Raw genomic sequence first — 25,283 nt, 5'->3', positions numbered from 1 at the left:
GCTACCTTCGTTCTCAGAGTCCAAAGTCTCGGCAGCCTGCACAGTGAACCTAGCATGGTAGAAGCAATTGCAGATTATGGTGCTTCTCATTGTGCACCACAAAGTGGCAGTCATTTATAGCACCACAAAGAGGTCCACTTTTGTCTTACGGCCCAACTGTGTGTTCAGAAGCAGCCTTTGAATAAGGTGCCCACGGTAGAGGCCTGCTTGACGCTGTCGATGACCCCTTGGTCGAGGGGTTTAATGATAGAGGTCCAGTTGGGTGGGAAAACCCTTAACTACACATTTCCATCTCGGCGTCCTCTGTGTGGGCGGAACGATTGTCTAAAAGTATGCAAACCTTTCGACCTTGCCTGCCCCTGTTCCAGTCGAAAGCTTCGACCCACTCTCCAAAATATCCCAGGTAATCCACGCCCGAGTGTTAGCCACATACTTCATGGGAAGGCTCTGATTTCCTTTAAAGCAGCGTGGTTTGGCACTTCTTTCAATGACCAAAAGCAGCCGCTTGTCTGAACTGTCCATATTAGCGCACAGGAGCATGGTTATTCTCTTCTTACTCTGCTTGCCTCTGTGGCAGCGGGGAGTTCTTTAAAGGGATTGACAACCAATTTTCATGCTACCCACTTTTTTTATTGCAATGGAAAGCTTACCGGCCAGACCATCTAATTATGAAGCAGTAACGCGAAAAACGTTGTGAAACATTTTCATCAGAACTTTTCTATCTGCAGTGAGGACCAAGTCGTTCAATGGAAGCGTGCAGAAAACTGTGATAGGTGAGCGCGACAGCGATTATAGGCCGACACTAGTGGGAGGCAGATGACAAACACGGCCCTAGGTGTGAGAAAGTATTATTTTGTTTGTCAAGTCGATGTTCCTGTGATTCATGTTTTCCAAAGTGTTAAAAGTATTTCTGCAATAATAGCTATGTGTTTTTGCAGTTTGCTGTCCAACTGCTTTGGTATTTGGCTTGGCAAAACGAAACCGAGCGAATCTAAAACAAAACAATGCTTGTGATAGGCGGTTCGTGTTGCTGTAGCCAAGCGTGCGCTTCTGATTTCCGTTGCCGTCTGTCGAAGACCTGAACGAGCTGGAACAAAGTATTTTAGCTCGCATGCGTGCTCAGGATTTAGATCCTTACGAAGTAGCACCCGAACGTCATGCTGCGATGGACGAAAGCGGCAGCAGAAGTGACGTATCCGACTTGCACGATGGGCCACAGTCCCCGCCACAAGCAGCGCACCTGTAGAATGCCGATTAGTAAATGCTCACTCACAGTAGGCCGACCCGACACAGATTTCAGTCTGCCAACTGTCGGCGACAGCGTTTTTTCCTTCGTGTCGGTGCGTCTGTCACACTGTACTGATGCAGACAATCTGCCGGCGGTCGGCGGAGAGCTCAATGTCGGTACAGTGTGACAGAGGCACCGACACAAAGGTAAAAATTGCACCCATTTACAGCAAAACTCGTCGATGGCATCTCGTATCACAGGGAGATCATAAAACTGAGTCCTTGCAAACTCGTGCTATACTCGCACGCGTACAACAGCTCGTGCGCCGCCATGCAAGTGGGATGACGTGAATACTGCTCATTAGCGTGGACTTTCTTTACTTCATAATATGCATAGAATAAAGCGCAGGTGTCTAATAATATACTAACTGAAATTTTAAGCAATAATTATACTGTCCTTAATGACAGTCGACTTACATACAGTAATCCCTTGACTTCATTTTGGAGTATCAAGATTTCACTGCCATGCCTCACCACTTACTGGTCTTTCTGACTTCCTTTGCCAACTTAAAATGATATTTCCTGCATAAATCTGGAACAGTGTGCTGGATTCTATCACTATAAATAATAGTCATTCCATTTCCATCAACGTCTCACCACCAGGGTGTCTACCAACCGGGGAAACCGGGAATTCTCAGGGATTTCGAGTAGTCTGGAAAAACTCAGGGAAAACGCAGGGAATTTGTGCCTCTATCAGGGAAAATTAGCTGTAATTTTGTTCAAAGGGTCAAAAGTCGTGGTAATGCTGGCTCGAGTAACATACAGGAATCGTAATCAATCGTATTTGACGCCCTGTTGTCGGCTGTAGGACTTGCCAGTGTACATTCAACGACCGAGTTTCCGGATTTCCGATAATTTGGACGGCTTCGCGGCACCACCACATACCCCATAGACTCAATGTATCAGAACACCTGAAATTTCGGACGCAAGAACTCTTCGCCGTACGATTTTCTGGACATTTTGCCCTGACCACAGGCCCGAAACGGCATTACTCAAAGCCGCCACCGCTGCCATTTTGATTACCTCGCCGCCTCGAATCGGCGCTCTCGCATGCAGATCCTCTGGCAGCCGTAGCCACCACTGCGGCAACGCTAGGCCTAGCCGCTTCGACGTTCGCTGTGAAGCTCCTTGCCGTTGGGTGCCGCGTTTTTTATTGAAAGAATTCGCTGCTGTCAGCAATGGCATGGACTCCAGCTTTGTGATACTCGTGATTGGCTTAGAAGCTTGAAAAGCACGGTGCGTTGCATAATGGCGGTTCCCGAAAGTCAGCTTCGCCTCTGTACAGAAACGTTACTTGGTAAAAGTATTGCAGTGAAGCATAACAAGCGTGGGAAGGGGCTATTTCCACAGGACACAGTATGTATTCCTTAATTATACACGCGTGCACCCGGTATTTCCTGTCACAGTACGAGCACCAATATGCCTAATACGTGTACCGACAGGCCTGTTGAGTGTTTTCGAATTTGCCTGTGGCGGATTGAGCCCTTAAGGGCAGTAAATGACATGCATTTATTTTTTCGAACTGGCAGACTTTTCAGGCGTTTTTGCGGCCCCCTAGGGAGTTCGAAAAATCGGACGTGAACTGTGCAACTAACCAAGAAGATGCTTCAAGTGGTCCGTGGAGCAAATGAGTGGCGGAAGGAGGACAAGAACAGAAAGTACCTATGCACTGTGGAATGAACGGGAAAGGAAGCGTGCTGCTGCCGTTTTCAGCTCAAAAAAAAAAGGGGTGCTGATGCCGAGATGCAGGTGTCCCTCACCGAAACCAAAATAAACTCTTTAAAGCAGTGAAACACAAAACTAAGGCATCGTGTGCGGGCTGAGAGTATGTCAGGACAGTTGAGGTCGTCTTACGAGCTGTTGAGAGAGAATCTCAATTGTGACAAAATTCGGGCCTCGTACGACTGAGCTTGCTATCAGTTGATAGAAATAGGTCATATTCGAAAATAGTTACTTCTGTATGGATCTCCTTTTTATTTGTATTTGAGAATGTCTGACTCAATTCGCAATTTTTTTAGAAGGCATTATATTTGCTGTGAATTTTACTAACCCCTCCATTCTATTCTTTTTTTGAATAACATAAACACTACTCCTTAGTATTCAAGTTGGATTAAAGCATTTTTTTCATATGCTTGCTAGAGAGTGACAGCATAGGGCTATGTGGTTGCAGTCCATCTTGACATAAAACATAGTTCTGCATCACTCAGGGAATTTTGCAAAGGCACTCAGGGAAAACCTGGAAAACTCAGGGAATTTGGAAATGTCAACTTGGTAGACACCCTGCACCACACATCCTGGCTAGTTGTCAGTCCCCTTAAAATCCAGGGTCCTGATGGGCAGCATCTCGTACAAGAGCCCAGTCTAATCAGCATTATAAATATCCAATGGTGCATAGACTTTCAGGATGCCTGCGAGGCTGGCTGATATCCACACAGTGGCGCCGTCACAATGCGCCGAAGCGGCTTCACTGCACAAAAAATTTGCCGATGATGTCGTGGCATGGCTTGCTTGAATCTGTTCAGCCAACCTACGCTGGCCTTAAAGTCATCTATTCCTAGCATGCAGGCGTAATCAAGCACTTTTTGCCGCACAATATCACCGCTAAAGGCGACTTTCTTGGCCCACGTCTGCACAAACCAGGTCACCACTGGTCCAAGGCCTTGTGCACCGGCTGAGTCACTTTCTTGTGGCTCGCTAACGTCCTTGAAGCTAGCACCTTGGCTGTAGCATCCTTGCTCTTCAATATTATCAAAAGAGAGCTCGCCGGAATTCTAGATTCTTCGAGATCACTGATTTTTTCTTTCCATCTTAAGCCTGGGCGATAATTCTAGCCTTCTCTTCTAGCGACAAAAACTGGCGTTTCTTTGTCAGCTGTGACATGCTTCAGCTAATGACCCGACAGCTTTGAGAGACAATGACCAAATGGCCTGCAATCATTCGTTGCCAAGCGTGCGTCGCCCGAACGCCTCGTCGCACCCTACCAGGATTCGACCTCGCAACTCCTACTTCGTATATTAATTGGTGTTTTGCACTGGAGCCATATTCAGGAAACTTTGTAGAACATTAATAATTAGAAACGTTATAAAAATAAAATTATTGCGTGTATGTTGTTTGTATGTGCACCATTTTCCTAACCAATATGATCCAAAATGTTTCCTTGGAGCTCGGATGTTCCTCCACAAGAGTGTGTTGCTTTGCCATCACCAACGCGGCACGGTCGTTTTCTGTTTTGTTTATGTTGCGTCATGGCCCGAGCAGCTCCAGTTTGTGTGTTTGTTTTAATGCTGTCAAGGTCGGTGGTTTGTCATGGCATGAAAAAACAGTTCTAGGGGTTTTGATGAGCTGCAGTTTAAATAATTTTGCTCATGTCTGCTGCGTAAAAACTTCGTTGAAATGAAAATGTGTCTGCGAAGTAGTTCATGTTGGAGGGAATTTTCATGCATTATGTTCTGCAGTCATGGAGGCATTGCGGAATCAAGGTGTAGATGAGCCGTATGTAAAAATACTGAAAGATCTATAGCGGCTCCACAGCCACCGTAGTCCTCCATAAAGAAAGCAACAAAATCCCAATAAAGAAAGGCGTCAGGCAGGGAGATACGATCTCTCCGATGCTATTCACAGCGTGTTTACAGGAGATATTTGGAGACCTGGATTGGGAAGAATTGGGGATAAGAGTTAACGGAGAATACCTTAGTAACTTGCGATTCGCTGATGCCTTGCTTAGTATTATTGCCTTGCTTAGTATATTGCCTTAGTATATTGCCAGTATATTGCCAGTATATTGCCTTGCTTAGTAACTCAGGGGACCAACTGCAATGCTTGCTCACTGATCTGGAGAGGCAAAGCCGAAGGGTGGGTCTAAAAATTAATCTGCAGAAAACTAAAGTAATGTTTTAACAGTCTCGGAAGGGAACAGCAGTTTACAATAGGTAGTGAGGCACTGGAAGTGGTAAGGGAATACATCTACTTAGGACAGGTAGTGACTGCGGATCCGGATCATGAGACTGAAATAATCAGAAGAATAAGAATGGGCTGGGGTGCATTTGGCAGGCATTGTTGGAACCTCACCGCTGGCACGAGTTGTTGCAAACTCAGCGCTGACGCCCGTTATTGCAAACGGGTCGCAAGCCCCAAGGGTAGCGTTGGCCTGGCGGCCTGGGGCACTGGAAGCATCCGAAGGTCTCGGCAAAGCATGAGTCGACTGGTAACAGAACAACTGGTTTATTCTAACATCGCAAAAGAGCGGGCGGTCAGGTCGACCGAAGTGAGAGACGGGAGAGCACGTAACTCGACAGAAGAAATCGGAGCCTCTCTCCTGGCGTCCGGGGGCAGCTGCTCTTATACTCTCGGCGTCGCGGGCAAGAAGGAAGGTCACGGGATGAGACCACGTGACGGCGGAGCTCGGACGAGCTGAGAGACAAGTTGAGACGAGTGTAGTGACGCATCGCCTGGCCGGCGCCTGTCAGACCTCCTCGCTTCACACTTGGGGAGCTCCTCTCCCCGGCTGCTGCGCTTTGACAAGCGTGGCACACACACACACACGCACACACGAAGACACGTGGCACTGAAACACGCCTGGACGCGCTTGGCGGGGAGGCGTATCGGCGGCGCTGAACGGGCCAAAATGTCCGCTGCTTGGAACGAAGCCCCGGCGTCCGTTGCATCCGCGCCGGCATTACCGCGCGTTGTAGGCGAAACGTAACAGCATTCTCAGATCATGAACAGCAGGTTGCCATTATCCCTCAAGAGAAAAGTTTATAACAGCTGTGTGTTACCAGTACTCACGTACGGGGCAGAAACCTGGAGGCTTACGAAAAGGGTTCAACTTAAATTGAGGACGACGCAACGAGCTATGGAAAGAAGAATGATAGGCGTAACATTAAGGGATAAGAAAAGAGCAGATTGGGTGAGGGAACAAACGCGAGTTAATGATATCTTAGTTGAAATCAAGAAAAAGAAATGGGCATGGGCAGGACACGTAATGAGGAGGGAAGATAACCGATGGTCATTAAAAGTTACGGAATGGTTTCCAAGGGAAGGAAAGCGTAGCAGAGGGCGGCAGAAAGTTAGGTGGGCGGATGAGATTAAGAAGTTTACAGGGACAACATGGCCACAATTAGTACATGACCGGGGTAGTTGGAGAAGTATGGGAGAGGCCTTTGTCCTGCAGTGGGCATAACCAGGCTGATGATGATGATGATGATGATGATGATGATGATGTTCGATGGAGCATTGATGGGGAATGAAAAAATATTCATTGTGGCAAAAATTTCGTTGAAGTGGACTTCGTTTCGCCTGGATTCGACTGTAGTGCAGTGGCGCAAGAATCTGCGCCTTAAGCTTTTTCATTCAATATACCACAGTAAATCAGAATTTCTCCCAAAAAGCACCTTTACCCCCCACGTTATGTTTCACGACGCCGAGATGATGTTTGTAAGGTTAGGCTCTATCACTACAGGACAGACCTGTTCAAGTACTGTTCATATTTTCCCCGGATCATCTAGGAGAGGAATAATTTGTCAGCGAAATTGCAGGACTGCAAGAATGTCAACCTTTTTTCTAAGAGCAGATCCCCCCGCAATAGTACCTGGTACTGCAGTACTCTTTGAATAAAGAATATAGCTACGGCATGACAGCGGCTGAAATACACTGGCATTGTCTCATGCAAACATATGCTCAGCACCTCATTGTCAAGCTTTCCTGGCAACTTGCAAAATAAAGACACTTTGCTTTTTGCTTGGTTATTGGGTCCCATACCGAGTAGCCCAAGTTGGTCTGATAGTTGGTTTGGAATTTGGTTCATTCAGCACAGCAGCCTGAGGCTCCCTCCACCCATTAGACCGTGGAGTACCCAGAGGTCCAATTCAGCATGAAGTAGGTTAGACACGGACAGCCAGACGCACCGACTCAGACTTACTGCAAATTTGGCAAAAGTCCCAAAGAATGCTAATCACATCAAAGGTCACCTGGTATACGAGTGCATGTGTGACTCCCCTCCTGTACCATTTTTGTGTGCCCAGGTGTGATGCAACTAATGGCCAAGGCATACCTGACGTGGCAAGACCCACGCTACCTGGAGTCGTGCCTGCGTTCGGGCCAGATGATCTGGGAGCGCGGCCTCCTACGCAAGGGCCCAGGCATCTGCCACGGCATTGGCGGCAGTGGCTATGCCTTCCTGCTGCTCTACCGACTCACAACCGAGCTGCGCTGGCTTCACCGGGCGCGCCAGTTTGCCGAGTTTATGTTCACTGACGAGTTCAAGCAGGCCCGCACGCCAGACTGCCCTTACAGCCTCTTCGAAGGGCTCGCCGGAACAGCATGCTTCCTGGCCGATCTGCTGGAACCACGCAGCGCCACTTTTCCACTGATCGACCCGTTCTAAGGAGCACTTGGCCGATGTATTTTGCAAGGCCATGCCGAGGGTGTATCCACACCGTCGTCTGATGGTTGATTAGTGGGTGCGGAAGGGCAGCATAGGGTAAGGGAAGTCAGAATGGGGATTGCCAACAAGCACAGGGTGATAGGAAGGCACTGAGAAGCAAGCACGGGACGCAAGAAAAAGGGGGCAGCCCGACAACTGTAGGGAACTGAGCAATTGGGTTAGTCAGCAAATATGACTGCCGTAGCAACATGAAGGATCAACCAGGACACGTAAGGGAAAGAATCATAAGTGTAGCTTAGCATTCTTTTGAAAGGTAGAAGAAAGAATGTAATGCACAAGAAAAGAAACAGGATACGCGGGAGTCCGACTAACGTGTTATGTCTCTTTCACTTGGTTAGAGGAATCTTAGGCACGCCATACACAAACTTTCTCAACATATGTTTTTTGAGATTAGTGTAGTGTCGCTATTGACTCGACGTAGCTCTAAGCCGGCAGTGTTGGCTGTTTTGGAGTAAACAACGCACTTTCGTTGTAATCACTGCACTCTGACGGGCTACAACAGTGTGTGCAGAGCCCTGCCTTCTCGTTTGCTTATAGAAATTGACTTTAATCATAGCTGTGCTAGATTTGAAGGGAGCCAAATGCTGGTCTTCACATTTTGCCTATCTACTCATTTGAAATGAGATGCTAATAAGTAGGGCCACTTTGTTGATTATCCAGATAGTATTGCTGCTCACCAAAATGGCAGTGATAACGTTTTATTGCTGGTAGTTCTCCTTAACTGTAGTACTTTCGCGTTGCCTTCATGTGACACTTTTAGAATTGTTACAGCAAACCATGCAGTTCTGCGAGGTTGTCGAGCGTGCTAGGAGAATGCACAGATTATAGGAAACTGCACCTTATGCGCTATTGCAATCATGTTGAGAACGGAAAAAAAAAAGAATGAAAAGCAATTTTTTGCAGCACTTAGTGTGGTTTGTTAAACTTTCAGCTCATTTTCAATTGCAACTCCTGACTTTTTGTTCCTAATAAGCACAACTCGAATAACTTGAATAGTTGGCTCTATTTCAGCAACATGAAGCCACAGAGTTTGTCTTCAAATGTAAGCATATGAGAGTGAGTCGTGAAGTTGTCACTCCAAGTAAAACAATCCCTATAAACACAGGGTGTTATGCATTTAGCAGAATATATCCTCATTTGATGCCCCAAGTGCATTGTTCTTGAAAGTAATGGACATGTTGCATAAGCACAGTTGTTTTATGGGCCACTCTATTCTACCACGGAGAACAAGAACTTATTGCATACTCAGTTTCTTTAAATAGATGTTAGTTGGCACAGTTAGTGCTTTGTATTGGTTGCAGTTGATATAGTGTACTGATTTATTACTGATTACCAACATAGTGGGCGTATTTCAGTTTTTTAACAAAGCATTGAAACGTCGTCCCTCTCACTGTTTGCACTGAACTAAGCCTTCCTTTTTCATGTCGTTTTCAATTCTTTTGCAGAATATGTGGCATGTGCAAGCGCTAGTTCCAACTAATCTTTAATACATTGGACTATGTAATGTATAGTTATTTATAGATAGTGACGTTATAAGGAAGCCAAACGAAAACTGTCACTAAATGCAAAAAACAGATGGCAACCCCTTGCTAACAAAAATAGAAGTGCCAACATACTGAACAAACAGTGCAGACAGGAAGACTACACAAAGATGACAACACAGACGCTGGCTATCAACTGGTGGTTTTTATTTTAGGAACAGCCACCAGTTCAGAGTCCATGCCCGCGTTTTTGTCTTCCTGTGGTCCTGTTGTCTGCACTGTTCGTTTATTATGCTGACATTCAACAAACTAGTCCAACTTATCACTCTTGTACGATAAAAGCAAAGCCATGTGTTGCTGTGTACTGTATTTTGACCTCTCATAATTATTTCTAAACAAAGCTTGAAGATAGTGTTTGTATGTGCTTTTTTTTTAACTGTTTCTTGTGGTTTTATTACACACTCGCAGTTAAAGAAAAAACAGACAAGCTGGTCCATTCTTGTACGCTGCAAATCACAAAGTGTATAAAGCAATGACACGCCTTTCTGTAGTGCAGTCCAGGTGTTGTGGCATGAATTACTTGTCAAGAGACGTGGTAATCTACAGTCGCCTTCACTTCCCCTTGCACTGTTTGTCACTAGAGAAGATGCAGGTAGAGACTTGGCGGCAGTAGAGTTACGTAACAAGGACAAGTCCTCCTCACTGTGAGCAGTTAGTCTGTACTGGGTTGTTGGCCTCTGTCGAGCCATTTTTTGTTGGCTGGCATTGAAGGCACATAGGACACTGTCCTACTTATCTATGTAGGCTTTGTTACCAGCAAGACCAGAGATATGGTGTCGTGTACTTGTAGAGACTGGATGATGCCACTTTCCTGATAGCTGCCTTTCGTGGTGCTCCTGTGGCTGTCTCACATATTGAGTTAGCACATTCTGCACGGGCTGCTTCTTCAGTTGCCCATGTGGTAGCTTCGTTGCCGCCTTACATCCACTGGTAGCCGGAATATTGCTGTTTCATTTGCTAGTGTTTTAAAGGAGTACTGACATAACATTTTGAACTTCTTGTCTTGCTTCTTTTTTTTTCATATTTTTCTTATGGTAACTTATGGTCCTTACCCTCTGAGCCTTAGAAAGAGTACAGGCAAGCTTCAAGGCGCCTGAACTAATTTACTGTTGTACTTGTTTCTATGAACCAGTTTTGGTTAGCCATTCCTCGTTTCTCAACCAAATTTGGTATTGGATTAACATATCATACATTTCTTGGCATTCGTACTTGGCGAGTGTCATACTTTTATGTCATTAAAATGACAAACTAGGCGAGTTTACTTCTACATGCCGGAGGCACGTGGTATAGTTTCTGCAACTTCGAAAATAAGTCTCTCAGTGCTCCTTTAAAAAAGTCCGCCTACAATTTAGTGCTGCGAGAGCAAATTTTGCTGATTAATACACACTGCAACACTGTAAGGTCAGAATGTATAATCATGTAAGTACAGTGACCTACCAAGATCTTCATACAGCAACGTGTGTTGCCTTCAAAGATGCTATTTTTTTCTGTTGGCTGTGACCGTTATTGGCAGTTTATCAAAGCTCTCGTAAGAGACAGAGAGAAGAAAAAAACAAACAAAGGTTAGTGACTCCCTATCCGACAGCTGTGTCTGCAGCAGTTTGTGGCAATCTGCCATTAAGCTGCTTTCCAGGAGAGGTAGCTTAAAGCTGCAGAATTTTTGTTTCCCCTGACATCTGAACAGAAGACGTCAAGCATACCCTCACCCTAAGGCTGCAAAGAGCCGCTTAATATTGAAGGCCAACTGCAACCAAACTGGGCTTCGTAAAAGTTCAGTTTCAGATAGCGTAAATATAAGGCAGCCTCCCTGCAAAACTCTACCTTCGAATTACTGTGGATTCGAGTTATTTGGCTCGCAAAAGTATAGATGCCTTTGATGCCACAAGTGAAAAAGAAGAAACTGCTGCCATTGGCATTCGCTGGAAGGGACGCGCGATTCGGGAACGCACAGCTTTTTGGCGTGACCTCGTAGAATGGGCTCCACCTGCGACCCACTGCAAAAACATTATGAGGCCACGTGCTAGGAGGTGGGCCATATTTGCTAACCACGGGGTGCACGCATTAGGTTCCATTTTAACACTGCTAGTAAGAAAGTTAGGCAATTACTAACCCTGCAGTATTGCCAAGGTTGCTTCAGCAGTATATGCGAGGTGCTTTGCTTTTTACTTTTAAAAATTTTTTATGATCACCCATGCTATGTGGCACAATTATTTTTCTTTGGCTGGATTATTCCCAGAGGCATACATTATTTTTGTGAGAAATCAAAATAAATACTTGGCTAATTAATAAGGTTTTGCAAGCAATCTAGTTACCTTACAGCATATATTGAAATTTACGAATTTTAGCGGGTGACCTCAAAAGTCATAACCACTTGGAACAAATCCTGAGGATGACACCAGATTCGAGATATGCGTACCCAAACTTTGCGATGAAATGTGAAAGAGTGTTCCAGAAACTTTTGAACTCCGATGCATAAAAAGACGTTTTGTTAAAAAAAGGTTAGTGGAATAACAGTGCACTTCTACCCCAAGTTTGACCACAGTGATCTCCAAACTGGCAATATTTTCAAAATTTGTTCCAAGTGAATTTGCCTTGTTAAATTATTGGCTTCAACTCTTGTACTACTGTGTGAATGCTAAAGTAGATTAGTTGAAAAGTTCATTAGTGAAATTCTGTTAGTCGATTATACAGTTTTATTTCCATTGTGATATCCGCCTCTTTGAGTAATCCAGCAGAACAAGTATATTTGCGCTATATGTCACAGGTGGTTTATAAAAATTCTGTTAATGTCAAAATAAAACATCCAGTATAGTACTCACTTGTAAGTGATTTAGCCAAAGTTAAATTTGTTTGTAGTTGGCCTTTAAGGCTCTGTTGCTTCTGCAACTGCCAAGAGAAATATACAACAAATTTTATCTTCGACATGCCGTTCAAAGACTTGTGCAAAGTGTTCTATATTTCGATGCCTTCAATGTGTGCGGCATCCGACTTGTGTGACGACTGCAGCTTTTCAGCATTTCTCATTGTGAAAACTGCCTTGCTACACTGCATTGCAAACTGCAGTTTGATTGATTGCTCTTATTCAAATGTGGTGTTTCGTGTGATTGAGGCTACTTTCAGCAGGCAATGTCTCTAGCTCATGCTGAAGCTTAGAACTATCGTCTCAAGTGCTTATAAAGAGCACTTTGATAAGATCAGCTTCTTCAGTGACTCATTTCACAATTCTGCCTGACAGAATACTGAGGAACAGTAAATCAGAAGATACCAGTAGGGCATCTGTTTCAAAACTATTATTTGCATTTTAAAAATGCTGAATATTACCGGCAGAAAAAAATGACAGCCAGACAGTTCCTTTTGAAGTTCATGCCCAGACTGGCCGATCACTAATCTCACAGTAAATACGCATTATTACGGTCTCTTTCTTCCGCAAAAAGCTATTTGAAGTTTGCCAGAACAAGTCTGTGCATTCTTTGAAATCCAATGTGATCCTTTTTTAATGTTTGGCTAGATCTAGGCAGACACTGCCGATGTCTACGATGGCATGGAGAGGTGCCATTAGGAATTCAAGAGGGCTTGTTTATGTCCATGTTTTCTATTTGTGCCCTATCTCTGGCTTACTGTACATTCATTTACAGCAAGGTGACCTATTTGGCATTCTGGAAGTGCAGTACCTATGTATCTTGCTTAACATTTATTTACTGCCTCCTAGAGCTCCACTTTTCAGTGGCACAGTAGCCTTTGCTGCGAAATACAGCTGCAAGAAGAATATATTCAGCAGTAACCATGAGAATGAAATTCATAAGTCGAGCGATTGCTTCCCAGTAGACCTGCTGAAAAATCCTGTTGGGGGATACTTAACAATTAGCTCTATCGAATAAAGCATACAGGTGCTATGACATCGTAGGGTCTCCAAGATTGGCCTGCATAATGAACTACATTAAAACCCTTCCAAGGACCCACATTATGCACTGGTACAGTAGACTTTCGTTAATTTGACTCGGGTTAATTCGATCCCGGCCAAAGGTCCTGGCCAGTGCCCATGCATTTTTGTGGGACTAAACTTTGGTCATTTCGATCCTAAAATTGGCCTTCGCCAGATAATTTGAACTTGACCTCGATAGTGACACCTTAAGTTGCAGCGTCACTCTCAGTGGAGTTTAGAGGACAGTGAATGCGTTGAGTACAGATCTTTTGTCCAAAACGCCTATGTTTGTCCCGCCCTAGGAACATTTGCAAGCAATAACCATAGCCCACGATATTCCGTTACGGTATTTACCCGATTCTACGGGTAAATACCGTAATGTCTATGGGAGCTGCAATCAGGGCAGTTCAGCCAACATGGGAATTGTGGGACATACATAGATTTGCCTAAATTTTATCCTTCTGGCTTCAAACATCTCTTCGACATTGTAAATTCGTCATTTTCAACAAAGTATTGCATAATTAATAATTAAATAAACATTATTAAGATCATTCGCTGGCTGGATTCGAAAACAAGACCTTTAACACAGAAGCCCGACAGTGAAATGATTACACTACGGATGCATGCATCAACAAGTGTCATAAAAGGCCCTTACGAATTTCTTGTGGGCAAGCCAGTATCTTGAGACACCTGGCACATTTCAATTTGGACGCCTCGACAGGTTGAGCCACTATTTGTAGCGATTGTGCATGTTTGCAGAGTATTCTACACATGCAGAAGAGAAAAGCCACAAAATAAGTCATCTTTTACACTCAGTGGTGTGCTTTTGTTTTAATTTATTTATTACTTTTTTTTTTACAACTCCGCTGGTAGTCCACATTGACAGACTAGAAAGGCTGCGATTTTTTCTTCAGAAAACTGAGTGCACATTAGGGTTCCACATTGTTTAGGAGCTTTATCATCATTTCCGTGTTAGTTTTCGGTTTTGGGCACAGAAAGTGCTTGATTTGAGGGCGTATTAGGATCGTGCAAATACTTCCGAATAAATAAGTGGTGTGTGTTGCAGTTTTTTCTGCATATTCATCCTGCCAGATAATTTCATCACTTTTGTTGGTCTCATCAGAGTCAAATTAACGGAAGCCGACTGCATTACGATTGATCCACCAAATCACCATCTTTGATTGATTACGCAGTTTCCGGGACCAGGCCTGTTTGCTCATTCAGATAACTATCCACTAATGATGCGAAACGATTGGTAAATAGTTAGCCTTTTTAACAACAAATAGTGCAAGAAACAACTATTAGTAGTTTATTAAAAACAATAGATAGCATTGTGATAGTTCACTATTGGCAGCGCAGTTGATAATTTTGCAATTCTTGTCTTGTGATATTACAAAACATTTTGTGATAACTGGCCATCTATAACGCTCAATTTATGCGATTTGGAAAGAGTTAACATCACCAAGTTTGTGTTCCAGTGTTACGTGCTGTACATTATGTATTCAACGTTGATAGCGCTATCGATGAACACGAGTAGCAGTGCAGTGCCAGCACTATATTGATGATTTTGCATCGCTACCATCCACACAAATTGAGTTGTAAGAACCAACGAAAGAAAACCTTACTATGAAAAGGCAGGTTTTGTGATGAAATACATTGGAAAGCTGCAGTTGATCCACTTAGAGCCTTCCGACTTCCGCGCCGCTGTTTGGCCACTTTGGCTTCTTTGGCTGCACGCAACTCTTCTGTCTGTTGTTGCTCACAATTTCTCTCTTGATCCCTGAATGTTGTGTAATGCACCAAGGCACATGGCTGTCGTGAAATGCACTCTCAGCGTGTTCATTGTGATACCCGTGTAGTTTCTCTATGTGCGTCTCGTGAACAACTCATGCACTCTTTAACTGCACACATAACAAAGTCTCACTCTTTGAATGCTCAAGAAGGGGGAAAAATATTTTCTGATTTTCATGTCGTCGGTGTTGTCGTCGTCTCGTGGATGAATAAGAGTATATATAGCATTGCACGGATGTGCTGTGGTGGTCGGCTCTATTGGTGATCTGGCTACAACTGGATTCACTTGTCCTTTTTCTTTGTTTTTCTTTTGCTGTTGATCGGTTACATTTGGCTATAGTATTGACCTGAGTGCCTGTGGATCCATTTGAAATATGTATTTTTTACACTTAATAAGTTTCATATAAGATGTGTTGAGAGAGGCCCCGTTACACAATGATGATAGATGCATGACCCATGCCTTTTATTACGCATGGTTGTAAGCTGGTTGCAATGTGTTATGATGTTAAGGTTTGCAGATATCAGGTTTGTAACTAATTGTTACTGTTATCTTGTAACAACATATGTTTTCATATTTTCCTTGGGGAAAGGACATCTGTGCAGCTGTGTGGCCCTTGTCACACTTACTGGAACATATTGAAGCACTTGAAGCTATTGCTACAGGGTCAGCTTTAAAAGGTCTTGTGCCCATAAACAACCTCATGTGTACCCACACTTCATGCCTACATCCTTGCGTTTGTGTGTTAGAATAGACAGAGTGCAGAATCTGCAAGTGTGCTTTCCCACACATCTCGTCTTACCTAATTGAGATGGCATACCTCGAGCCATAATTGTAAAAAAAAAGGCACTAAAGGGCACACTGCTGCTACTATTCTCACCATTCGTTCACCGCACTATCGACAGAGTTTCTTAGAGTATTACGTAGAGGGGAATCTGGAGCCTCTGTCTATGTTTCGTAACATTTATTGTGCCACCAAGGGAATGCTAGGATGTCAGTGGCTTGCCACAAGCATGGCTTGGCTGACAACAAAGTTATTTTTGCACAAATAAAGCCCAGGCTGCACGTAAGCTTGCTAACTTGCACTAGCTCAATCCTACAAGTCCCTCGAAGAATGGCAGTTAGCCAGGTACAAGATATGAGCACCAGAGTGCTCTTGCTTATGGCTAGACAGATGCCTTGGCAGACATTGCTTCATATTGAACTATTGATAGAGCTTCAAAATGTGCAAACTGGATTTGGCAAGTGTCCATAGGCCAAGCTGGTGCAGGACAAAGGCAGTCACCTCCACATAACAAGGCCAAACTAAAGCATACAAGCACAAGTGCGTACTCTAGCCTAGCCGTGCACAAATGAAACGTTGCCTGTAGCTGCGTGTGCTGCATAGCATATACCACAGCTGCCATGGAGTGCCGTCATGAGCTCTCTCGTTGGCGAAATGCTGTGATGACTGCATGCTCTGACTGGTCTCTGTATGTGATGAGACTCAGGCATGCAAACCGTTCTTGTGGGATGGTCTCTCAAATGTCTTCAGTCTACTCCTTTCTTAGAAAAATGAGAGGATCCTAAGGTGGTGGCGACATTATGTTTGCTTACAGTAAATGACTCATGCTGAAGTCACCTGTAAGTTCCACCAGGCGGCACTAGCGGGCTGCTCTTGAGAACTGGCAAGTTCACAGAAAACCGTGGCACTAACTGCGATTTCTTAGTTGTACTGCCAATTCTATGGATTAGGTGCAGTCATAAATTCAACTATCATTAATTAGAAACATCCACTTGAAGGTGTAATTAAGACTACACCACTCCCAGGGGCTGAAAGGTTCCAACACTAAGCCACTGGTTTCAAGCCGGGGATTTGTAAACTCAATTCGCACCAGAGAAAAACAGGGAAAATGACATCTCCTACGTTTTGCAAACTGTAGTTTCATTAGTAGCAGACATGCAGTTTTCATGTTTGGTTTTGTTTGGATAAACATAGGATATTCATGACACTTTCCTGATGCAGTTCTTGAGCACTGGAACAACTTATAGTTAAGTATAAAGTAGACCACATTGATCTACTTGGTCAGCTGACTTCACATTGCGATGTGTCATCAGAGTGTCTTTCTCCATTGGGAGCTATGCACAGCATTTTTCACACTTTATCTTCAAAACTATTTTTCTAGCTATATAATCAGAAATATATAAAATTAGTCTCTCATCGCTTTTTGCAGCAACATATACAGGATGGTCTGGGCACCCTCTGAATGCGATGCTTCGCACCACACAGCTCTCTCGTTTTCAACAGGCTTCTTAATCAGCTCACGCTTGCCTGTGTTTAGGTCAGGCAACTTTGTAAGCACATCTGATTCAGCAGTTCTGTTCGCTACAGAGCAGGCTAATTCACTGAAACTCGAGACAGGAAATAGTGATTAAGGAAGTGTTGGGGTGTTGGCTGTGTGCTGCACCCAGATGACTGGTATTCAAATCACAAAAGATCTTTGCTAAGTCGTGATGTCATTAGATACCTTAACATTCCTGCTGTGTGAAATATCCCAGCTAACTGAGAGTAGTTGAGACAGTGACACTTGGGCTGACTGCAGTCACTACAGACAAAAAGCCACCACATTCTCCAGCATGAAGCTGCCATTCCGTACGGAAAGCTAGAAAGGACAGTAGCTGGTTTTTGGCATCATGCCCTAGCTGAACAGAAGAGGCATTTCCTCTGGGGTATTTTCCGGCAGACTTTCGACACAGGGGTCAGCAGAAATCGAGAAGCATGTTGGACTGCGTCAGCAACCAGCACTGATCGACCTTGAGAAATATCCTGTGTACTGTGTTTACATAGCCACACAATATATGCTGTTTCTTGAGAATACTTCTCACACACAGCTGAAGATTTACAAAGGGGCTTTGGGGTGCAGGTTCTTGGACTGCTTGGGTCCTATGTCGGGTTTCGGGCGGCTGCAGAGTGATGGCATGTATCCGTTCACCTCACAGCTACCTGGGTATTTGTTGTTGTGTACTGGCGTGTAGCAGTTGGGTTAGACCATTTTACACGCCTTTTCCGTGGTCTGACAAAGTTATCATGCCCTGGAGCAGACACGGACAGCAGGAGAAGGGATTATGAACACTGCAGCAGGTACTCACAGTCAGCATTGTACAACAACGCATTTCCCCTTGGAAACTGTACAGCACCTTCACATACAGCCAGTAACGCTATGTTGCTCATGCAGAGCTCGTTGTTGGGCAACTCGCCTCACAACAAATGCCTGCATGCCACTGTATAGCCAGCATGAAGACAGTAGACAAGGTTCAAGTTTGTTTTCCTTCTTGTCCTTATCTGCTTTCTTTGAGCTTCCTATACCATGGTGCCATACAGGGGACAGATGCAAGGAGCGAGTGGCACTCTCTACACCATCCCCAGTAGTTCTAGGACACTCTACCTGTGCATAAAATGGCAGCACGTCAGGGCTACTTTTCCCTCTAGGGGATTGTACGAAACTCTACGGTGCCATCAAATCTTTGAAAATGCACTTATATACAGATTCATTTATTCGTAACAGCATACCTCAAAGGTCCCGTGGTGCCACTCTTACTCTCTTACTGCTGGTGTAAGATCAGCCATCTTGATGAGGGCATATCAGATGTGTGGGAAAGCCTGCTTTTGGAATGTTGAATTTCACCTAATTGCTTTCTAGTTAGACTATAGTTACAAGCTAGGAATTGAAATGCAACAGTAATATAATACAGCACATTTTCTTCTATGTGAACTCTGTTAAGCCAAATTCTCTAGCTAGTTTCTGGGTCTTTGTTCAATCTCAAATAGACTTGGTGTATATCTCTGATGCTTGACTTCTAGCAAGACAAACTAGTTTCACCGTCCTTTGAATTTTGTTCAAACAGGTCTGCTGTACTTCTTTCTTGCACTTTTTCTTGTGGTGACTAATGAGTAGTTATGAAGGATAAAGCTAGCAAGTATACAGAGTAAGCACTAAGTCACCTCATCCATTTACAGGCGAGGCATCCTTCGTGTAGTTTCGAAGTTTTGTAGGCTTAAGTAGTGATTAGCCGTGATAGTGGTCACAAAAAAGCGCACTTGGAGAGTGTGTGTAACTGCACGCCTTCTCTGTTCTGTGCGGTCTATTCATCGGTATTATTCATTTTCAGATAGTGGTCTTACACTGTGTGTCACCAGTATTTCTTTTGTAGTTGTTTTCTAGTGAACCACCGAAAGGATTTTGATTGGACAATAAGGTTCTTAGTAGGCAAAATCTGCTAAGAAGTTGGCTCAGCTTAAAAGCAAGTGTATTTCAAATGGCTCTTGAATATACTGAGATGAGATGCTGATTCTTGTTTTATTTTTGTAACTGCTTTACTTCATCTTGAAAAGGAAAATTGTCTTGTGTAACTCTTGAGCATATGCCGCAGAAGGGCCATAAGACTCGAAAGGAATGTCTGCGAGTGCAATGACAAAAAAGTTAGTCCGAAGGCACCTAAGCACTTATGAGTTACGAATGCAAAAGCATTAATGGCGAATTGAACGCCGCTGAGCAGTCCTTCGGGTCATGAACTTTTCACGGGCAAGCGAGCGCATTGAGACGCTTGGCGCTTTTTGATTTGGCCTTGTCGAAGTGCAGTCAAAATGCAGCCGAGGGCCTGTATGGACAAGGAACGCACAGATAACGCAGGCGTCCACGAGCCATAGCGAGGGCGATGTGGCGCCGCAGGTGGCCTCTCCCCTCAGGCAACACCCGGTGCGCTACTGAGGCAACAGGCGTACCCTTTCGCCTGCTCTGGTCCGTCGAGGCCCGCTCGTGCCATGGCATCGCGGCCAGTGGGGAATTTGGGTGCCGTCTTGCTCCTACATGCGCCAGCTTTTTTGCTCAGCGAGCCATTTGCCACTTTCACATCAAAACACGGTCAGGCAATCCAGTGACACATTGAAACAAAGCTGTTGTGTGTTGTCGCGAAGGGTTTACTAAGATGAATCGCCTACGGACCTAATCTCAGAAAATCGTACTTTTGCTCACTAGTGTTAAGGCCTAATCGATCCTTACAGAAGTAGTTAACCCAAGCAAAGAAACAGTAGTACCACCTTGCATGTGACCGCATTTGACATTTTCCGTCCATGAAGACCTTTTGTTTGGAGTAGGATAAGCTGGAACCTAGCAGGGGCAGGTTACCTTTGAGATTGCCTAACGTGTGCCTAAGTTTATGCAGGCTATCTTTTCAAATTTTTTCTCAATTACAACCAAACCTCGATAAAGTGAGATATCAGATATGAAATAAATTTGAAATTTTTTTTGCAATATCTGCATCTATGCTTATAAATAATACTGGATATAAAAAAAGTATATGTTTTTTATGCCAGTGCCATAATGAAGTGCAACGGTGTATCCTTTCAGGACATGGTAGCCGTGACACTTCCGAGGAAGCTTTAGCTCGGGTGCTCCTATCTAAATACATGTAAAAGGAGAATTCGTTTTTCTCGGCAACCACAGCACCAAATTTGACGTGGTTTGTTGCATTTAAATGGAATCCTTAAAATATAGTGACTGTTGGTTTCGAATTTTCGATTTAGGTCTTCAATTTTTTATTAAACAGTGGCGAAAATAGAAAATTTTTTAAAAATGGTACTATCAAGTTTACAACTCTGTAACTCAACAATGAAAAACGATAATGCAATTCTGTGAATTGCATCTAATAGTAAATCTAATTGGACAAAATTGATATGTCACACATGAATATAAAAAAAATTTAGTAATAGAGAAATACAACTTTTGCAAATCTTTGTAACCAACGTAACAAATTCATGTAAGCTGTAAAATGACATATTGAATTTGTCCACTTTGAATGACCTAATGGATGCCGTTTCCAGAACCGCGATATCAGTTCTTGATGCAGAGCTATGAATTTGTAAACATCATGCTTCTATTTTTTTCAAACGGTCGAATATTTGAAAATATTTTTAACGAAATTCATGCCCTAAACTGAAATTCCGCTTCCAACAGTCACTATAATTTAGTTTTCCCTCTCAAATGCAGCAAATTTCATTAAAAGTGGTCCAGGGGTTATCTCAGAAAAAGTTTTTGCATTTTACATGTATTTGAATAGGCTGCGTCGGAGTTGGGCCCGTGCTAAAACTTCCTCTTAAGGCAAAAGCAGCACCTTGCAGCTACAAATAAAAAAAGGAACGGCTGTATTTGGAACATATAAGACCTTGTTTATTGCAGCATCATTGGAAGTACAAGGTATGCAAAGGCAATGCTCACATGTACGATTATATTTTTTTTCATTAAAATGTCCAGCCATCTGCTATAGCCAACTTTGATGTGGCAGCAGCCACTATCTGAGTGGTTATTTGCTATCCAGATGTGGTGGTTCAGATTTTTTTTTTTCAGACTGCCAAGCAATTAAAAAGCACAGTACAATATCACCGACTTTTGCTTTAGTGAATTTTCTGGTTATGTGTTTGCACCAGATGCTATTAAAGGTATCTCATTTTGATCAGATGCGAATTTTACCCCAAACATGGACGTCTTGAAAGCGTGGCATTGGAAGAAAACAAAAACAAAACTGCTGTAGCCTTTGCAGTTTGCGACCAATTGGATTGCACATAACCATGTCTTTTAGGTAAATTCCAATCAGGGTGATGAAGTTGCTTGTAATTTATTTTTTCCTGTGTTATTGCTCTAGAACCTTGTGCAATGGACCGTACATTTCTTTGAGGTGATATTCATTGCTTCCTCGTGCTTTTAAAGTTGGAAATGAAGTTCGACTGTTCCTTACTATACTGCTCATCACCACTTCTTTTGCCCCGAGCATGCAGCAATGTCAAACATTTTCACTTCTTAGATCTCTGAAGCCACAGGCAGAGGTTGAACGTGAAAGTGCTTGTAGTGTGAAGAAATATCCAAAGTATTTTATTGCTCCTTCATGTATGAGAAGGACAGTAGGGATATATCCCTGCACAAGCCCTATCCTTACGAGCTTGTCCTCAGCTGTTGTATGTGCTCTTGCACAATGTCTATCCAAGGAACATGCTTTCCTATGTCCCTTTTTGTTTGTTTGTTTGTTTGTTTGTTTGTTTGTTTGTTTGACCACATCCTTTTGAAAAAAGCCACCGTAGAATCCACTATACTATCCATGTTGTGCAGCTGTATGTTGTTCAGTAGAGTGTTCCGTGTCTTGTTCTTTTGTCCTTCAACATAGACCATTCAACTCTCTGCCCTACAAAGCCTCAGGCAACTCCTTCAAAGTTCTTCGTTGGCTCCTCAAACAGTGTTACAGTCTCATTAACCTTTACACCTGTGTCCACCCGCCTCAATTATATTTGATGGAAGAGGGAATTTTGTATATCTGTAGTACAAAATACATGTCATGTTGTCTTGTTATGTAGATAAAATAACTTTTAACTCATCATTCGCAACTCAAGATGCATAGCACACGAAATTCTATTTTGATCTCTCTGACAGAGCAACCCTCGTGTACTGTCTAGCTGTGATGTGTTAATTGGGCTTCGTGCCTGGGTTTCAAACAAGAAACTCTGGTGGAAGACGTAAGAGGTGATTTGAAACCTGATGGAAGTTCTTGTGTGCAGGGAGCTGGAACGTGTGGGCAGCAGACAGTGCTCGACCAGAACTGTTGAGCCATCATGCAAACGCAAGCAGTTCAAACACGAACTAATAAAGTTCAGGGATAGCACATCTCCAGTCTCAATGGTGCCATTGTCATCACCTTTCTTCAGTAACTGGACATTTGGCTTTTAAGGCTGTTTTCCTGACTAAGAACATCAAAAATGCCACGCCAGATTCACATAAAGACTCAAACATGAAAACTATTCCTCCTATTCATTTATTTTCCCAACTTATGTTTAAATTGAGCTTGATGATCCATAAAGCTTCTTCAATAAATATCTCATTGATATTGGTTTTTAATTGATTTATTCATTTCATAGTTGACCTTGATGATCCAGTCATCGAATTGACTATTTATTGCACCCCGTATTTTTAAAAATCTCAGGCTTATTTTTCGTTGCCACAGTTTCTTTTTTTACATCAGAGAAGTGTTTGAACTATTAAATAACTGTAGTTGTTTAATCTTCAGAGTGTTAGCATATGACAGTCATTTAGGACATCAAACTTGTCACAGATTTGTTTTATACATTTTTTGTTACCTGGAAAACAGCTGAGGGGTTGCACCTGAAGCTCATGTTGTGTTTAGCATACTTCCAACAATTAGTGAAAGTGATTCACAGGTATTCCTGGATGTAAAGACTTACAAGTATGAGTAAAGTAAATTTTATTGTATTATCTTTATTATATAGTACTTATGCTAGATGGCACTAGACTATGACAATAATTGGAACTTTAATCTGGAAGACTTATGCAAGCTTGTGTGTCCACAGGCTGCTTCAAGTGCCTAGTTAGTCGGCGTATTCAGTTTCAAATAATTACTTTATCAACTAGAAATAGTCCAAGAATCGCTCATCAATATGACCAGTAATTTTCCTTTAAAGAGTGCTCGTATCGAAAGATAACTTCTTGCAGTAGAAGGCACAATTGCAGCATTAAAAGGCTGGAATATATAATTGTTGCATTGCTATTTCAAATGACGAATAACTTGTTGCCTGTTGGCTGCCTTACAGTGCCTGAAGTTAAATTTCTTTATAAATGTTGCTATTTCTATTTGAAAATTCTTGTCCTCCCAAAATAGCCTCAGGAAAGCTAACATAAAGCATCGTGACAGTTTTAATAGCAAACTCTCCTGATACATGCTGTGGTGCTCAAATGGTCATAGCCTTCTGTTGCCGAGCATGAGGTGGCAGATTTTGTTCCTGGTCAATACGGCCAATTTCCACTGTGAATGTAATGCAAAAACACTTTTGTACTGCACCTTTAGTGCACATTGAAAGACCTTGGGTGGCCATGGTTGATCTCAAGTTATCCGGTATGACATCTCTCAGTGCTCCTATTTTGCTTTGGAATATAAAGTCCCATATATAAATTTTTCAGCCTCAATGTGTAGTACTATTGCAGTACCATCTGGGTTGAAAGAATATATTGTGGCTTCTCGGATATAGGCACCACACTTCGATGTAGTAATCTTTTTTGCATAAAGCCATTGTTGGGACTGCATCATGTGTGCGAGTTCAAGAGTTGTGTCGGCATTCAAGGTCATGGTGGTCTCTGCGCTACCTGGTGTCATGAGCTCGCATTTGTCTACGCGTGTGGGCTGCTTTTCTGCTGCCCAAGTGTTCCAGCTCATTGCATCGTTTGCACACATAGTGAAAGGTTGTGATATCACTTCACTGTGCCTCGTGGTGCTTGTGTACCCCGCCTGTGCTTCTATTTTTGCTTTCCGGGACTTTCCCGAAAGTGGCCGAAGTTCCTGTCTCACTGCCCAAAATAAATACACAAAAAAATTCTGCTGGTTTCTTTTGTGTCACATGAAACACAGGAATAGCCTATGGCAGTCCTGGTTTTCTTTGGCTTTTACGCTAAGCGAAAAGGTGATCGCACAGGTACCGTGTAGAGAAAGTCAATGTGATTCTTCACAGCTGCAATCGCCCTGAAAGCTACACATGACGGAGTGTCTACAGTTCATAAAATGGTTCTCACATAATGCCGTCAGTCAGTATAGGTTGATCGGTCTATACACAAATGTCCACTGAGCAAGAAAAAATGAAAACATGATTGTCTCTTGGCAATGTTCAAACTCGTGAATTTTCAGTTACACGCGAGATAGGTGTTCTGACAACTGCAATATGACAGTTTTCTTTCCTCCTTTTTTTAATAGTATTTATTCCAAACAGAAATCGATTAGACCTACATAAATGTGGTGGCCAAAACAGTCAGTCACATAGCCTCATCTACAAGTGCAAAACCCAACGCTGCACAATACAGTTAACAATGCAAACAGGGGCGGGGGGTATTCTGTAGGAGTCCACCTAGTGGACTGTCTATTTCGGCCGCTACTGATTGGATGCAGCTGTACGAGCGAGGAGGAGACCAGCGGCCCTAGCCAATCAGCAGCGGCCGAAATGAACTGTCCACTAGGTGGACTCCTACAGAATACCTCCCCTTTTCCTCCATCCAAGAGGCAAAGCCGAAAAATCAAGTTAATCTTGTTGAAGTGATGAAAGAGGGGCAGCATAGCATAGTTGGTTGTTGATTACTGCAGGAAAGTCTATAGGCAGAAAAACTGGATACTCTTTGGTTCTGAGAGTGAACAGAATATGGCTCTACCCACGTTTACATGAGCACTGCACAATGTGTTTACGTCACTCAAGACGCATCATGCTGCATGGGTATTACTCCT

The 25,283-nt window shown here is 43.3% G+C and overlaps 1 protein-coding gene across 2 annotated transcripts in view; it reads left to right on the top strand.

Annotated features, from left to right (window-relative positions):
- Positions 1–24,390, top strand: part of LOC126523486 (lanC-like protein 3) — a 61,522-nt gene extending 37,132 nt beyond the window's left edge. For both annotated transcript variants that reach the window (XM_055066857.2, XM_050172092.3), the window contains one exon: positions 7,308–24,390. In XM_055066857.2, coding sequence (XP_054922832.2) covers positions 7,308–7,669 — 362 coding nt within the window. In that variant the 3' untranslated portion in view covers positions 7,670–24,390. The remainder of the gene's footprint in view (positions 1–7,307) is intronic.
- The last annotated feature ends 893 nt before the right edge of the window (positions 24,391–25,283 follow it).

Source organism: Dermacentor andersoni, chromosome 6 (assembly GCF_023375885.2).
Source record: "Dermacentor andersoni chromosome 6, qqDerAnde1_hic_scaffold, whole genome shotgun sequence".
Classification (NCBI taxonomy): domain Eukaryota; kingdom Metazoa; phylum Arthropoda; class Arachnida; order Ixodida; family Ixodidae; genus Dermacentor; species Dermacentor andersoni.
This window is presented reverse-complemented; position numbering and strand designations above follow the sequence as displayed.